This window comes from Oncorhynchus tshawytscha, linkage group LG22 (assembly GCF_018296145.1).
Source record: "Oncorhynchus tshawytscha isolate Ot180627B linkage group LG22, Otsh_v2.0, whole genome shotgun sequence".
Classification (NCBI taxonomy): domain Eukaryota; kingdom Metazoa; phylum Chordata; class Actinopteri; order Salmoniformes; family Salmonidae; genus Oncorhynchus; species Oncorhynchus tshawytscha.
The window spans coordinates 10,143,895-10,160,774 of NC_056450.1; the positions used below are offsets into that span (position 1 = coordinate 10,143,895).

The 16,880-nt window shown below is 40.5% G+C and overlaps 1 protein-coding gene across 1 annotated transcript; it reads left to right on the forward strand.

Moving 5' to 3' along the window:
• Window positions 1–3,421: 3,421 nt before the first annotated feature.
• pip4k2ca (phosphatidylinositol-5-phosphate 4-kinase, type II, gamma a) lies at window positions 3,422–15,648 on the forward strand. The gene is made up of 10 exons (XM_024384020.2): window positions 3,422–3,859; window positions 4,423–4,520; window positions 4,766–4,862; window positions 5,100–5,249; window positions 9,511–9,657; window positions 9,946–9,984; window positions 12,850–12,963; window positions 13,148–13,412; window positions 13,602–13,705; window positions 14,092–15,648. The coding sequence occupies exons 1-10, from the start codon at window positions 3,707–3,709 to the stop codon at window positions 14,170–14,172; spliced, it is 1,248 nt and encodes a 415-aa protein (XP_024239788.1). The 5' UTR covers window positions 3,422–3,706; the 3' UTR covers window positions 14,173–15,648.
• The last annotated feature ends 1,232 nt before the right edge of the window (window positions 15,649–16,880 follow it).

Below are 16,880 nucleotides of genomic sequence, written 5' to 3' on the forward strand. Positions count from 1 at the left end.
AGGAGGAGGTGGAGGAGGAGAAGGACGAGGAGGAGGGGGAGGAAGGGGAGGAGGAGGAGGCAGAGGAGGAGGGGGAGTAAGGGGGGAGGAGGAGGAGGAGGAGGAAGAGGAAGAGGAGAGGGGGTGGCTTTAGCTTGTGCTAGACACTGCCTGGACAGGAGACACCAGGGATTAAACCACTTCCTATGGAAATTACCCCAAATTAGTTTACTGTCCTCTAGTCAAGAAACAGCCTAACAAAGACACATACCTACAGTACAGTACTACAGTGGCAACATCCAGCTGAATGTTCAACAGTTTGCAGCAGCAGTACCAGTCCTCTGAATCATTCAGTGTGACAACGTGCAGTAGCTTATCTATCTCACATTAGTGCTTTGTTACTCACTGCCTCAACTAACTGATATCAAAGCTGTATTTCTCAATATTGAATTCCCTGGCTCTTGTCCTGGCTTCGTCTGTTTGTATGTTCATTGTAGATTTTCTGTTTTATAGGATAGCTCACACTGCCTGTGTTTGTTAATAAAGGCCCAATGCAGCCGTTTTTATCTCAATATTAAATCATTTCTGGGTAACAATTACTGTGATTGTTTTCAATTGCAATTTCTCAAGCAAAACTTTAGCTAGGACTGTCTGGGAGTGGTCTGAGTGTGGAGGGAAAAACGGAAAACTAATTATTTGGAACTCTCTTATTGGCCTATTAAGTAATTTACCACCAGGCAGGCCAAAACTCTATCCCACCAAAACAATCTGAAATTTCAGGCGGTCTGGTCAACCAGCTCTTACACTAAAAGGGCATTATTATAATTTTCATAATTTTACAGTATAATTCCAAACTCATAGTGTGGAAATATTTTTTTTAAACACAGTTAAATCCCATTTTTGACTGCACTGGGCCTTTATCTAAGTGGGCTGAAATACTGTTACGCTGGTGTTGGTGTGACACAATGTTTGAAAACGTGTCTCCGTCACCATCCTCTCTCCCTTTCTCCAAAGATACACTGACATTATGATACTTAATTCAATTGATGAAAATTCCTTTTCTATTTAATTTATTTTGGAGTATGAATTTCCATGCAGCACTGCTTGAATTTTACACTTATCCTATAATCGTGTCAGAAAAATAGTTAGGCTATGTGAAACAGTCCATTGTTGTTGAAATGACGTTCTGACTGCTCTAATAGTTGATTGTTTGTACATATGTTGGATTTTTGTGGTTGACAGTGTGTGTTCTGAAGTGGCAGACAAAAAAAAGCTTATGGCTGTTACCCTTTTCAAGAAGTTGTTAAGCATATTTTTATACACGTCAATATAATATTTTATATATAAATTGTTGGTTTATGTAATGAACTACAATGCCATGTATTTTTATATTGTCAGCAGTTTTTTTAATTTAAAAACAGAGGTTATTTTATTTATTTGCTAGGGAGAGCATTGTGCTTTGGACGCGGTAGCACCCTCATGGAGAATCTCACCACACACATCTGAGCTATTCAACTGCTGTACATGTTATGATTTTTGTTTCATTTTCTTTCAACTTTATTTATACTTTGACCATTTAATATTGGAATGTATCATGATAATGTTTTGCTTATGGCATACCCTACTACAATGCTAATTTTGGTAAATTAAGTTTGAATATGTTACAGTTACTTACTTGTCTTTGAATTGTGTGATAAACTGTGTGATTAGATCATTTCTATTTCTCACCCATCTTGTTGTGCCAATGTATGTGCTGTGATGGTAGGGCCATGCACAGGGGGCCTATATTTACAAAGCCTAAAATTTAAAAAATGATATCAAAATGAATAACAATAAATACATATATTAATATAAAAAAAGAGCATTACTGTGTGTTTTATTTGTGAGCTTCGCCAGTGCAGTAGCTGTAGTGGTATCGGATCTCATTCATTTTACAAAGCTGCTTAGTCATAGTCACTATCTGAAGCACTGCACAGGTGTAGCACAGCTACTCTGCTAGCCACTGTTCTCTTATGTCAGCTGAGCTGATTTAAAATGACTGTTAATAAGATTTAATAACTGTCTCTGTCCATATCACGTTAAGATAAACCAACAAGTTAAAGATGAACCAACATGTTATTCACATGTATGTAGTAAGAATGAATAGGCATTAGTATGACTTAGGTTTTCTCCCATGCCTAGGGGATGCAAAGGACAATTTGTTCCAGCATCTACAGTATACAAGGACACATGTCTGTTTCCAAGGAAACAGCATAGAATATCCTATTTGTCAATGCATACGAATTTGAAATGCAGGTCTCGCAGAGGATGATGCAGGAAAGTAAGCAGTGTCCTTTGTTAAATCACACCACATGTCCTACTTCTGTATCTAGGGTGGTTACATTTGCTATTCTTAGGAAAGTGAATATATGAGACATCCTATAGCTACCCTCTCTGTGCACAGAATTAACAATCTAAATGTGCTCAGATGGAAGACTTCAAAATGCTATGTAATTAACATTGCTTGTAGCATATCCTATATAAGAGCATGGTTAATATGCAGACATAAAGACAAGATATATTCAACTAAAGCCCAATGTGATGATGATCAGTATGGGTTAATAATGTCGATTCCACCAAATGTATGCATTTAAACATGCAGAGTGTAATCCATTTCTGTTGCAATGCTGTAGTTATTAGTGGCCCGAAGCATATGAGAGATGGCATGTCAGAAGTAATAACAGAGTGGAGGGTCTGTGTCCCAAATGGCACTCTATTCCCTGTAGTACACTATATGGTGCCCTGGTCAAAAGCCATGCACTGGTGCACTACAGGGGTCCTGTTCAAAAGTAGTGCACTAAATAGGGAATAGTGTCATCTGCGATGCACACACCTCATGACATTGGAGCTGCTCTAAGGCCAGTGATGGTGAAAATAAGAGGAGAACACCAGGCAAGGGTAACAACACTAGTACAATTATGCAAAATTGGGAAACAAACCTTAATCTTATGGATCCCTTGTCATGTTTCAGTTTGAGTAGGTCTGCACAGTTAATAAGCAAAGAGAGATGAGAGTGTATCATGTGAATCATTCCGACAACACGCTTGTTTCAGTCAAATTTAGTCATAGGCACTACTGTGGCTGAGATAGGTAGATGAGGGCTGCAACTTTTCTAGTGAGAAAATTCCTCTATTATCAATTCATCAAAAAGTGTAATGTTTGTCTTATATGGAATTTATCTTTGGAAAGCTGCACATATGCAGGATTTAGCTCCTTTACTTTCATAGTCGAATTTTATTCTCCTTATAGGAAAGCTCTGCATTGCAACAATGTAGCCGAACTGTGAGGACAGCTCTAGTATCCCATTACGGTTAGTCACTAGTCAGTAACATTTATGAAAGAAATGGACAAGTTTCCGCCTATAAGATCACATGACATGATTGTAACATCTCTTTGGCTTTTCACAACTGTCCATCACCTGAACACACAGGTGGACCAACACAACCGGGGTCAGCAGTTCAGTTCCTCAATATTTTTTTTGAGACTAGCTGGACTGGAATATATCTGAAGAAGACTAGTTTGGAATCTAAAATTAGTGTTAAAACAAGCACAAATGTAGGCTAATACTGATCTGAATTCAGACGGGATTGCTCCGGTAACATTACGCAGTGACACCGGGAAGTCAGTTTGCGAAAGATCAGAATCGGGAGAAGAAAAAATAAAGTTCACACGCAAGGCAAGCTCTACGATGGCGTCCAGCGGTAACGCTGTTTCCAGTCCTATGGTGATATTGGCTCCAAAAACTAAAACAAAAAAAAAACATTTTGTGCAGCAAAAGGTGAAGGTCTTTCGTGCCAGTGGCCCAGTCTTGAGCGTTTTTATGTGGGGTGTAAATCATTCGGTGAGTATTAAACGTTATGTTTTCAATGTTATTCTAGTTTACCTAACTAGCTATCTACTGTAGCTAGATACTTCAGTTAGCTGTAGTTAGTTAGTTAGCTAGCTAGTTATCAAACCTAGCTGTCAGTGTAGCTAACTGACTAATTTATGCGCATTCAGTAGAAATGTAACATGAACTAAACAAACCGTTCCGATAACAAGTTAACTGGGTTAATGTCTGGTTGATTGCTAAACGCGTTGGCTAGAGTTGTTTGTGTCAGTAACACTAGTAGCAGGCTAACTAACCAACTTGCTGCTGGCTACTAGCTAACTATCAGCAGACACTGAAGTGTGTCGCGTCATGGGCTGTGTTGTATGGGCTTTTCTGATAGAAAAGTTAGCCAGTGTGGTCCCTAATGACCGGGCTACAGGGCAGGCTGTCATAAAAATCATTTCCATCTTGTTTGCTATCTATTAACTGCATCTTTAACCCTAATGATGATCCCATATTATGTGTTTTCCCATTATGAAAGCCTAGTAACATTAGCTAATGGGAGTATCGTACTTATTTCTGTTTGTCTGCAGATTAATGACCTAAACCAAGTGCCTGTTCCTGTCATGCTGCTGCCTGACGACTTCAGAGCAAACACTAAGATCAAAGTCAACAATCACCTCTTCAACAAGTAATGTTTGCGCACTCTAGTCAATACTGTTTCTCTCATATATATATATATACATACATACATACATACATACATACATACATACATACATAATTAGCCTATGTCACTAAATGAGTTACATATTCTCATCTTTCACCTATGGCAAAAAGTAAGAAATTATTTTGGTATGTTACACCGGGAAGGAATGGCAAGAGGGAGAGTAAACACTGCAAGTCGTTGAGAATTTGTTCAACATTCCCCTGCAGAGAGAATCTACCTGGACATTTTAAGTTTAAAGAATACTGTCCCCAAGTGTTCCGCAATCTTCGGGAGCGCTTCGGAATTGAGGATCTCGACTACCAGGTATGAGTGTTGCTATGTTTGACACAACTTTGTAAACGCCCACTAGCCCATACCTTCACCCATCCAATGCTTTTAGATGTGTGTGTGAAGTAGTGACCAGTGCAGACTTCAGAAGAAAGGAGATGTTATTGGGACACACCGATGGACAAGGCGAATGACTATTAAAACAATAAATATGAAGTGTATCATCATGCAGTTGATTTTCAAGCACACCTGTTTTCTCTCTCATCCCTGTAGGTGTCGTTGACCCGCAGCCCTCCTGTAAGAGGTGGGGACACCCAGGGGGAGGGGATCCTCCTGACCTCATACGACCGCACGCTGGTCATAAAGCAGATCTCTAGTGAGGACGTGGCAGACATGCACGGCATCCTGTCTGAATACCACCAGGTAATGTAATGACATCCAGGCTGTGGGCAGCTGAATTAACCTCTGTTCGAAGCCTGTGGATGGCATCATATTCCCGTTATAGTTCGCTACTGTTGACCAGAGCCCTATGGGTGACATTTGTGATACAGTCCAAGTGAGGGTAAAGGTTGCGCTTTATCTTGGTGAAGTTTTGCAATGCTTTACTGGTTCAAATGAACAGTGCATTTGATAAACAAAAACTTTGGTTGGATGCGTCAAAAGCATTACAACGTTGTGGGCTTCCTAGAATTGCAAATTAGATCTTATACTTTGTCTCATGGTCTGTACTCTGGTGATATTGCAGTATGTTATTGTAATAGGGTGTTATTATGACTGTTCTTCCATGCCTCATGTTTTGCACGACTAGGCGAGGAGAGACAATATTTGGAGATGCATTGGTCAGTATGCTTTTTCACATCAGTTTCGCAGCTATTCTAATTGAACTTGGCATTAATCAATTCGGGCTAAAGAGAGGGAAAATATTTTGGCATACATTTCATTTGAAAGCCTTGGACTCGCCATTCCATTCACCAGATGTGAATTTCTGGTTAGCAGAGGAACGAGTTGCCTTGCTCTTGTTCAAAAATTGTGTCTTGAATTAGGCCGTCCTTGTCCATAATCGTATTCGTTATACTTTTCTTTAAAGGCTAAACTGATCCTACATCAGCACTCTGACCTTGAGGCCCTGGTTATTTAAACAGCTGTATTAGGCTAGAGTGTATTTGCTTGCGTGGGTCATTTGTGACTGAATGAACAGATTATTATAATTATTATCATCGGAGCAACAGAGCTCTTGAGTCTGCAGTGCCACTGCAATCTCTATTGTTGGATCCCAAATAGCCCATCGGGCTCTGGTCAAAAGCAGACCTGCCAACCTGAACACATTTTGCGTACCATGCACGCAATTCAAGGTCAAAGTATGCTGGTACAAAAAACGACCCTAAAATACGCAAAAATAGTCTTTTAGTTGGCACATTTAGTCTTTTTTGACTCAACCGTCTGAAGTTGGAGTTGAGCTAATCCGGGGATTTGGGTGAGGACAAATTATCTCTACCGCATTGTCAGTTGGTAAATTCAGAGCGTTCCGCTCTCGGAGTGTTCAGAGCGTACACTGGACTCTCTGGCCAAGGGGTAGGGTTGATCCGAGCGTTCTGACCTCACAACAGCAGTCAAGCACCCAAGTTAACTGGCTAATGTTGGCTAGCTTGCAGGCTACTTCCAGAAACAAATGAGAGCACACCTCACTCTGGCCATTTTACTCGCACTTGCAGAGCTGGTTAGGCTGTTTTCATGTTATCCAGAGCGTTGGAGATTGCAACTGTGCTGCTGGCAACAATTTCATGACGCTTTTTTTGCAAAAGTTTAACGACACGGTCCGTATTCAACGGGTGTTGAGCGTTGGTAAATTCATCAGTTATTCTGCGCTCTGGCAGTCAGATTAGAGTGCTCTGAAATCAGAGTAGATGGCCATATTGAATTTACGAACGCACCCAAAGCAAGAACACTTTCTGGCCTTGTTGGATTAGCTCAGGCACGGAGGTCTGTAACAAGCTCCTATAGGCCTAGTTCAGTTGTTTCATATTCTAAATAGCCTACAGTAAACTGGACTTCTACATTGCATCCAGTAATTTAATTATTCAAAATGTTCTCCCCAAACTAAATTAACCCAGTTTAAATGTTCACTGGTATCCACATAAAGATAACTATTAATTAGAATAATCATTATTCCCTAAATTTAACCTTGAAAAAGTTTAACCTTGTAAATCTTGAGTGTCAACAGCTAGGTTTCCATTCAATTGGGGACAGATCTTCCTGCAAATATTCTATAATCCACATGAAGAAAATGTTAATGTGCTGAATTAAAATCTAAAGTACAATGTTTTTTCCATCGGATCTTCAACTGTTGCGTTGAATAGAAAATGTGCCTATTCTGGTCTTGGTACGTGGGTTCTAGCCAACAGCTTGCAGATACAGTGCAGGTAGGGTGGTCTACCTGATGAGATTATTACGAATAAGAGCGAGAATATTTTTTGGGGTCAAACGGCGGTCAAGCATCGATCATCATTTCACCAGAATAAAACCCTCGATATTTATAAGAAAAGGAACATCAAGATCACCGTGTACTTTCACCACCCTGAGAAGTTCATCATAACTTATTTGATCTGTAGCCTAATAAACTGCTTGGTTTCCCGAGTCGTAGTGGGAGGACCACACACCATACCATCGCGTTTTCTTCGATATGATGGTTGTTATATCAATATTTGCACGTAAAGGTGTTTCCACCCCTTTTTCTCACATCTTACTGACACAAAAAGATCCCACCATGTCAAACTAACAAATTATCTTTCAGCCTATAAAATTGTACCAAAACAACTTGTTTCCATCACAGCTGTCGTGATTTATTTTTATATACGGTATGACCCTACTTGCATGAAAACTTGGGATGGAAATGTGGTTAATGAGACCGCTTCAATTTAATTTAGGATCAAACACAAGATTTCTGTGTTGGCTACATTGTTTGATATACACTGAACAAAAATATAAACGCAACATGTAAAGTGTTGATCCCTTGTTTCATGAGCTGAAATAAAAGATCCCAGAAATGTTCCATATGCACAAAGATATTATTTCTCTCAATTCCTTGTTAGTGACCATTTCTCCTTTGCCAAGATGTGCATGGTGGGGTTATGGTATGCGCAGGCATGAGCTACGGTCAACAAACATAATAGCGTTTTATTGATGGCAATTTGGATGCACAGCGATACCATGACGAGATCCTGAGGCCCATTGTCACGCCATTCATTAAACATTACCTCATGTTTTAGCATGGTAATGCACAACCCCATGTCACAAGGATCTGTACACACTTCCTGGAAGCTGAACATGTCCCAGTTTTTCTATGGCCTGCATACCCACCAGACATGTCACCCATTTAGCATGTTTGGGATGCTCTGGATCTGTGTACGACAGCATGTTCCAGTTCTCGCCAATATTGAACAACTTCACACAGCCATTTGATGTGGAGTGGGACGACATTCCACAGGCCGCAATCAACATTCTGATCAACTCTATGCGAAGGAGATTTCGTGCTGCATGAGGCAAATGATCACACCAGATGCTGACTGGTTTTCTCATTCACGCCCCTACTTTTTTTGTTTAAAGGTACAGTATCTGTGACCAACAGATGCAGATCTGTATTCCCAGTCATGTAAAAGCCATAGATTAGGGCCTAATGCATTTATTTCAAGTGACTGATTTCCTCATATGAACTGTAACTCAGTAAAATCTTTGAAATTGTTTCATGTTGCATTTTATATTTTTGTTCAGTGTAATTTAAGACTCTAGGTTTCAGGAAATGGTAGTCACAGGGTTTTCAAAAATGCTAAATGCTCCAACTTCCTGAGGGGGAAGTTGATTGACACCCTCAGGACCTCCTCCTTACCAAACCTTATGCCTACATCTGCACCACCTTGTCAGAAAATCCTAAGGAGAGCCCTGATTGTACATTTACATGTATTTCTAGTGAGCTACTGAAGAGCCGCCAGTAATTACAAAGTACCCATAAAGTCTATAACCTACCATTTATACTGAGCCAGTCTCCTGCCAACATCATTATTAGGCACAAAAAAAATGCCATTTGCCTATGATTTGAGCAGTGTGGGTGTGGCATGCTCGCTGTTGTGGGGTCTGCAGAGCAGGGGGTGCCGCTGCCTCGAAGAATGAGTACCAATTCATTAAGGTTGTTAGGTCAGCAAAAGTAGTGCACAATGTAGGGTGCCATTTGGGACCTGGATTATGTGTCCTGGGGGTGTTGTTTATCTTGCATCCCATCCACATTGCCACTGCCGCTCACTTTGGCTCCATGCAGACCCCAAAGAATAGAGGCGGAGAATATAAATAGTACAGTAGTCTCTTCAAAGCATCATATCTTTTGTTAGCAATCTGCTAGCTACATTGTGTTTCAGTCAGGAGACTCTGAATGAGGTCAGTTTAAAGTGTGTCCCTTTTTTAATAGATCAGTCTGCGTGGGGACACATTTGTAACCTGGATAGAGAGACAGAAAGAGGGACAGGATGTAAGACAGGGAGATGGAGAGAGCAGTTTGGTTGAAAAACATTTCCATTTTATCTTCAACCAGGGGTGAAAGGAGTCATGTTTTTGACCACGGCCCTATGGGTGCCATTTCAGACACAACCGTAGTCTATTTGCCGTTCATTCTTTCCTGTCTTCTCCCTGGCTGCAGCACATAGTGAAGTGCCACGGCAGCACTCTGCTGCCCCAGTTCCTGGGGATGTACCGCGTGGGTGTGGAGAATGAGGAGACCTACCTGATCGTCATGAGGAACATGTTCAGTCACAGACTGGTGGTGCACAGGAAGTATGACCTTAAGGTGAGAGGGAGAGACTCGCGCAAAAAAAACCACACACACACACACACACACACACACAGTACAACGTCATGGTGAGAGAGACACACACGCACACCTAGATATACACATACAACTTCCAGGTTTTCCAGAATTCTTGATTGGATGATTTTTGCTTATTCCCTTCTTATTCCGGGAATCTTCCAACTGGGATTTCTGGGAAACCTGGACATTTAGGTAAAGTTACCCTATTTGCAGGGGTCATATAATCCCTGATCTTGCCTATTAACCTGTTATTTTATTGATACTCAGGGCTCTCTGGTGTCTCGTGAAGCAAGTGACAAAGAGCGGGTAAGGAGACTAAGAATGTGTATCTCACCCAAACATACACTACCGTTCAAAAGTTTGGGGTCACTTAGAAATGTCCTTGTTTTTGAAAGAAAATCACATTTTTATGTGCATTAAAATAACATCAAATTTATCAGAAATACCGTGTAGACATTAATGTTGTAGATGACTGTTGTAGCTGGAAATGGCTGATTTGTAATGGAATATCTACATAGGTGTACAGAGGCCCATTTATCAGCAACCATCACTCCTGTGTTCCAATGGCACGTTGTGTTAGCTAATCCAAGTTTATCATTTTAAAAGGCTAATTGATCATTAGAAAACCCTTTTGCAATTATGATAGCACAGCTGGAAACTGTTGTTTCCGATTAAAGAAGCAATAAAACTAACCATATTTAGACTAGTTGAGTATCTGGAGCATCAGCATTTGTGGGTTTGATTACAGGCTCAAAATGGACAGAAACAAAGAACTTTCTTCTGAAACTTGTCAGTCTATTCTTGTTCTGAGAAATGAAGGCTATTCCATGAGAGAAATTGCCAAGAAACTGAAGATCTGGTACAACGCTGTGTACTACTCCCTTCACAGAACAGGGCAAACCTTGCGGGTACTATTTCATGAAGCTGCCAGTTGAGGACTTGTGAGGCGTCTGTTTCTCAAACTAGACACTCTAATGTACGTGTCTTCTTGCTCAGTTGTGCACCGGGGCCTCTCTCTTTCTATTCTGGTTAGCCTTTTTTTAAATGATAAACGATAAACTTGCCTTTTTTTAAATGATAAACTTGGATTAGCTAACACAACGTGCCATTGGAACACAGGATTGATGGTTGCTGATAATGGGCCTCTGTACGCCTATATTCCATAAATAATCAGCCATTTCCAGCTACAATAGTCATTTGCAACATTAACAATGTCTACACGAGAGGTCTTTCAACACCGATACTGATTATTGGAGGACCAAAAAAAGCCGATACTGGTTAATCTGACAATTTTCTTTTCTTTAAAAAAATGTTTGGGTTGTAATAATGACAATCACAACAATACTGAATGAACACTTAATATAATACATCAATAAAATCAATTTAGCCTCAAATAAATAATGAAACATGTTCAATTTGGTTTAAATAATGCAAAAACAAAGTGTTGGAGAAGAAAGTAAATGTAAGAAAGCTAACGTTTAAGTTCCTTGCTCAGAACATGAGAACATATGAAAGCTGGTGGTTCCTTTTAACATGGGTCGTCAATATTCCCAGGTAAGACGTTTTAGGTTATAGTTATTATAGGTATTATAAGACTATTTCTCTCTATACCATTTGTATTTCATTAATCTTTGACTATTGGATGTTCTTATAGGCACTTTAGTATTGCCAGTGTAACAGTATAGCTTCCGTCCCTCTCCTCGCTCCTACCTGGGCTCGAACCAGGAACACAACGACAACAGCCATCCTCGAAGCAGTGTTACCCATGCAGAGCAAGGGGAACAACCACTCCAAGTCTCAGAGCGAGTGATGTTTGAACGCCATTAGCGCGCACCCCGCTAACTAGCTAGCCATTTCACATCAGTTACACAAGCCTAATCTCGGGAGTTGATAGGCTTGAAGTCATAAACAGCGCAATGCTTGACGCACAAGGAAGAGCTGCTGGCAAAACACACGAAAGTGCTGTTTGAATGAATGCTTACGAGCCTGCTGGTGCCTACCATCGCTCAGTCAGACTGCTCTATCAAATCATAGACTTACTTATAACATAATAACACACAGAAATACGAGCCTTAGGTCATTAATATGGTCGGATCTGGAAACTATCATCTTGAAAACAAGACGTTTATTCTTTCAGTGAAATACGGAACAGTTCCGTATTTTATCTAAGGGGTGGCATCCGTAAGTCTAAATATTCCTGTTACATTGCACAACCTTCAATGTTATGTTATAATTACGTACAATTCTGGCAAATTAGACAGCCCAAACTGTTGCATATACTCTGACTCTGCGTGCAATGAACGCAAGAGGAAGTGACACAATTTCACCTGGTTAATATTGCCTGCTAACCTGGATTTCTTTTAGCTAAATATGCAGGTTTAAAAATATATACTTCTGTGTATTGATTTTAAGAAAGGCATTGATGTTCATGGTTAGGTACACATTGGAGCAACGATACGCACCACATTGATTATATGCAACGCAGGACACGCTAGATAACTACACATGGTTGATGATATTACTAGTTTATCTAGTGATTGATTGTTTTTTTATAAGATAAGTTTAATGCTAGCTAGCAACTTACCTTGGCTTACTGCATTCGCTTAACAGGCAGTCTCCTTGTGGAGTGCAACGAGAGGTAGGTGGTTAGTGTTGGACTAGTTTAACTGTAAGGTTGCAAGATTGAATCACCCGAGCTGACAAGGTGAAAATCTGTCGTTCTGCCCCTGAACAAGGCAGTTAACCCACCGTTCCTAGACCGTCATTGAAAATAAGAATGTGTTCTTAACTGACTTGACTAGTTAAATAAAGATTAAATAAAGGAGTAAAAAATAAAAAATCGGTGTCCAAAAATACAGATTTCCGATTGTTATGAGAACTTGAAATCGGCCCTAATTAATCTGCCGTTCCGATTAATCGGTCGACCTCTAGTCTACACTGTATTTCTGATCAACTTGATGTTATTTTAATGGGCAGAAAATGTGATTTTCTTTCAAAAACAAGGACATTTCTAACTGACCCCAATCTTTTGAACGGTAGTGTACATGTGAAATTGCCTTTCTTAGGGACTAGTCTTATTACGCACCCACAGTACATTTTCTAAATTCATGTCATTACTTTCTTTGGAAAATTCACATGTGTCCGTTTCAATGTTTCATAACTGTCCCTCAGGTAAAAGAGCTCCCCACCTACAAGGACATGGACTTCAGAAACAACATGCAGAAGGTGTACGTGAACGAGGAGCAGAAGGAGAAGGTCATGGAGAAACTCAACAGAGATGTGGAGGTAAGGTGACCTCCAAGGAACTCGAAGGGGAACTAGAACTATAATTTGTGTTTTGATGTTTTCAGTTCTAGAACCTGCCTTCCTATTCTATTTTTAAGAATCTACCACAAGGTGGGAGTATAAACATTGTTACCATGATATCATCATCTCCATCCATAGTAATTGTTTGGTGTGTCCCCTGTAGTTTCTGGTCAAGCTAAAGATCATGGACTACAGCCTGCTGTTGGGTATCCACGACGTGGGGCGGGCTGAGAGGGAGGAGGAAGAAGGAGAGGAGCCGTCCAATGAGGAAGAGGGGGAGCCTGAGAACGGCCTGGCACAGGCCCCTAACGTGGGCTCCTATGGTACGTCTCCTGAGGGCATCGCTGGCTACATGGCCTCCTGCAAGCCCCTGGAGCCCGGGGAATTTGACCCCTACGTGGATGTGTACGCCATGAGGAGTGCCCCTGGTGAGTTCCAGGCAAAGTTGTGAAATTACATGGTTGGTCAATTCATGCAATTGGATTCTCCATTTACCTACTGAATTGAATTCACTTATGATTTTACTCCTGTCATTGATTTACAGCTACACTGCAATTTGGGTAATTTGTGTTTTTGAGCAGTGACTAATTTGCATCTCTCTCTGTTTCCCCCCTCAGGAGCCCCTCAGAGGGAGGTGTACTTCATGGGTCTGATAGACGTTCTGACACAGTACGACACCAAGAAGAAAGCCGCTCACGCGGCCAAAACTGTCAAGCATGGGGTGAGTGAAAAGGGAGACGGAAGGGGGGTTAGTTAGGGTCTGTCCTATTAGATATCATTTAGATTCAGAATGCTAGGAATATATTGAGAAATGAGCTTTCATTCCACCTTATGATATTAGATGCAATGTAATTCTCATTGCATACTGTGTCCATTACTGCTTTTCTAACGTCATTCTCTGTTCATAAATAATTGAGTTACCTAATCCCAATTGTCTTCTTTACACTTGTTTTCCAATGTTGGGCTGATCACATCTGAGATTAGTATCCCGTATTAGATACCTTAGTTGTTCAAATTCAACTGTAAAATGAGCATTTCATTGATACTTTTCATTCCTAATATGAGATGTTCAGTCTGACGTTATCCCTTCTCTATGCCTCTCTACAGGCGGGTGCTGAAATCTCCACTGTCCACCCAGAACAGTATGCCAAGCGATTTCGTGATTTCATCTCCAACATCTTTGCGTAGCAGGACGTTTATAACCACCACTGCTACTTCCCATTTAGATTTGAATCTTTTTTTTAAAACTTTTGTTGTGCTATACATTTATACATCATGCTATACATCATGAAACATTGCCCCAAAAAATGTACACACAGATTATTTTAGTCTGATCTCACACCAGACTCTTTCCATTGTTGTAATGTATTGCTGACTGATATTTATGAGAAGAATGTGATAAGCACTCGGACTGACTTTGGAGCCAAGCGTACTTAAGCTAATACTGCTGCTTGTGTCCTAGAGATGTTACACTGAAAAGGATTGATTAGACTTAATGGGACACCTGAGATTGATACATTGACTGCTTTTGTGTTTGAATCCCTGATTGACCCTTTAACCCAGTCAGTTGAAATCCTGGGTCATGTCCATATTAAGCACCAGACACAGGGGAAAAGGTTTGAAACAGGAAGGTACAACACTACCAATGACTAGATACTAACTACCTGAACTTGTCCAATAAGAAATCATGGCTATTTTAGTGCTACTGAACACGACCCTGGATTGGTCTGATCTACTGAGTGAGTATGCTAATATAACTGGACATGGGAACATATCAGTGTAGTGAACCCTACAGTAAATATCAGAGCACTTTGTCTCAAAGGGAAAGCCTTGTGGGATTTGACATGAATGTTCCTCATCATCTCACTTTGGATCATATTGAGTGTGTTTCCCCTAGAATTTCAGCATTGGGGGCAAGGGTAGCTGGGGTGACGGGACATTCTAGCTGTTCCCATAGACTTCTAGTCATTGAGCCAATGACTTCTCTATTTAAAAGTGCTTCTGCAGAAATGATGTATAAATGTTGCAGCGGTGGTTCCCTGCTGCCGAATGAATATAGTGGAAACATTGAGCATTTCGCTATCATGATTGGATTTGGGACCAGAACCAATTGTTGGACTGAAAGTGTTATTTTGAACATATTGATTGCTGCACTTTTTTATTTTTTTGCACATCAAACAGCGTTTTTAAAAGAAGCACTTCTCAAGAATGATGGAGAATAAAAGTAGCTTGAGTGCCAGTCTGTCTGTGCTACCATACCGACTGCCTTTCACACATTGTCATGGCAAACATGTTTTGTCTTGACAGTGACAGCAATGGAGTTGACAAGATCGCAAACACATCTGGGACCAGACTAGAATTAAAGCTCAGTAGAGATTGATGGTCTGTGCTTGGTTAAATTTGACTACTCCTACTATTAGATACTCCATTGAAGAACCAGCTTGGTATTATGTGTTACTCGTAGAATATAGCACTACATTTCAGCTGCTTTATGCAATTCGATAGCCTTAAATGTGTGATCTTGAGATTCCTACTATAGAAGTTGAATACACTGTTAGGGCTGAATAGGTGCAGTAGGAATATGTGATGCCTTGTGACCATTGTGATTGCACAGCCTATATTTTTGCTAATCAGCTTTTGGACCAAAATATATTTTACAAAAGATTTTCGGAAATGTGTTGGAATATTTTTCTATATATATTTTACATGAAAATGTAGACCTTGTGTAGACAAATCTCTCCTCTTCCTGTAGTGTAGGATAACATCAAATCAGAGTTCAGGTGGCCAGGTCGGCTCAATGAAAACAGCTAACCAAGATGGAGGAAAGAGATTTCCTCTCTTGGGGAATTTATCCATGCATGCATTACGTATGATGTGTGAATAGGGTGCCATTTGGGACGGGGACATGGAGAAGTTCAACCTTCCTGTTTACGGTCAGGATGAAACTGCTAGTTTGGTTGGTACCTGTACATCGGGGTTATTAATTCCTAGTGCATGTCAGTTGATAGGGCTGTGAGTTTGGTTAGGGGTACAGTTGATAGGGCTGTGAGTTTGGTTAGGGGTACAGTTGATAGGGCTGTGCGTTTGGTTCGGGTCATTTTAGTTTTTATGCTGGCTAGAGATAACAGGCAGGGCCCAACAGACTGGAGGAGGTCAAGGACAGGTTTATCCCCTCTTTCCAGAAGCCATAATTCTGCTGACAGACCTCTTCCTGTTGCTTTAGAAAAAGAGAGGAATTGACTACTCTTAACAAAGGGAAGCAAGCAGGATGGACAGAGCAATAGAAAAGATCACCCAAAAGCTGAGAAATGCTGACAACCTAGAGAGGGGTGGCAGTTGAAACACTACGTTCCATTCACATCCCATTAATCTGCAATTAACATGAAGCTCAGCCAACACAAATGTTGTTCCTGTGCTTCTCAGTATCACAACGAGCCCTGGAAGGCTGTAGCCACTGAGCTCTTGAACAGAACAATGGTGCTGACTGCTCATTCATGTTTTGTGTATATTTAACCAGGATAGTCCACTTAGTTACAAAAGCCATTGCTTTACAGGGAGTCCTGAGTTTCATAAAATCAATAAAAACCAAAATATTACATTAGAAATTAAATAGAACTGCTGCTGATGAGAACTAAAGTTATACCAACTAAGATGACAATGTGTTGTCAAAGGTATTTTGCAAGATTTTCCTCTCACCTAACCTGACAGGTGTTGACAACTTTATCTTACTCAGCAGTTTCAATCAGAAAACTGACCAGGGGTGGTTGATTTCCCTCCAAATTCATAGCACCAAGATCATAATTGTATATTTGCATATCAATGGCCTTAAGATGATCTTGGTGCCAGGAAGCTTTCAGGAAAATGACCCCTCTTAGGTAGATGAGACCACCCATTGA

What these genes read in the sequence shown, in the direction of transcription:
- pip4k2ca (XM_024384020.2), top strand. Translation starts at nt 3,707, where the DNA reads ATGGCGTCCAGCGGTAACGCTGTTTCCAGTCCTATGGTGATATTGGCT. An exon ending in AACTCAACAGAGATGTGGAG is followed by an intron (nt 12,964 to 13,147) that starts GTAAGGTGACCT and finishes TGTCCCCTGTAG; the next exon opens with TTTCTGGTCAAGCTAAAGAT. An exon ending in CCAAAACTGTCAAGCATGGG is followed by an intron (nt 13,706 to 14,091) that starts GTGAGTGAAAAG and finishes GCCTCTCTACAG; the next exon opens with GCGGGTGCTGAAATCTCCAC.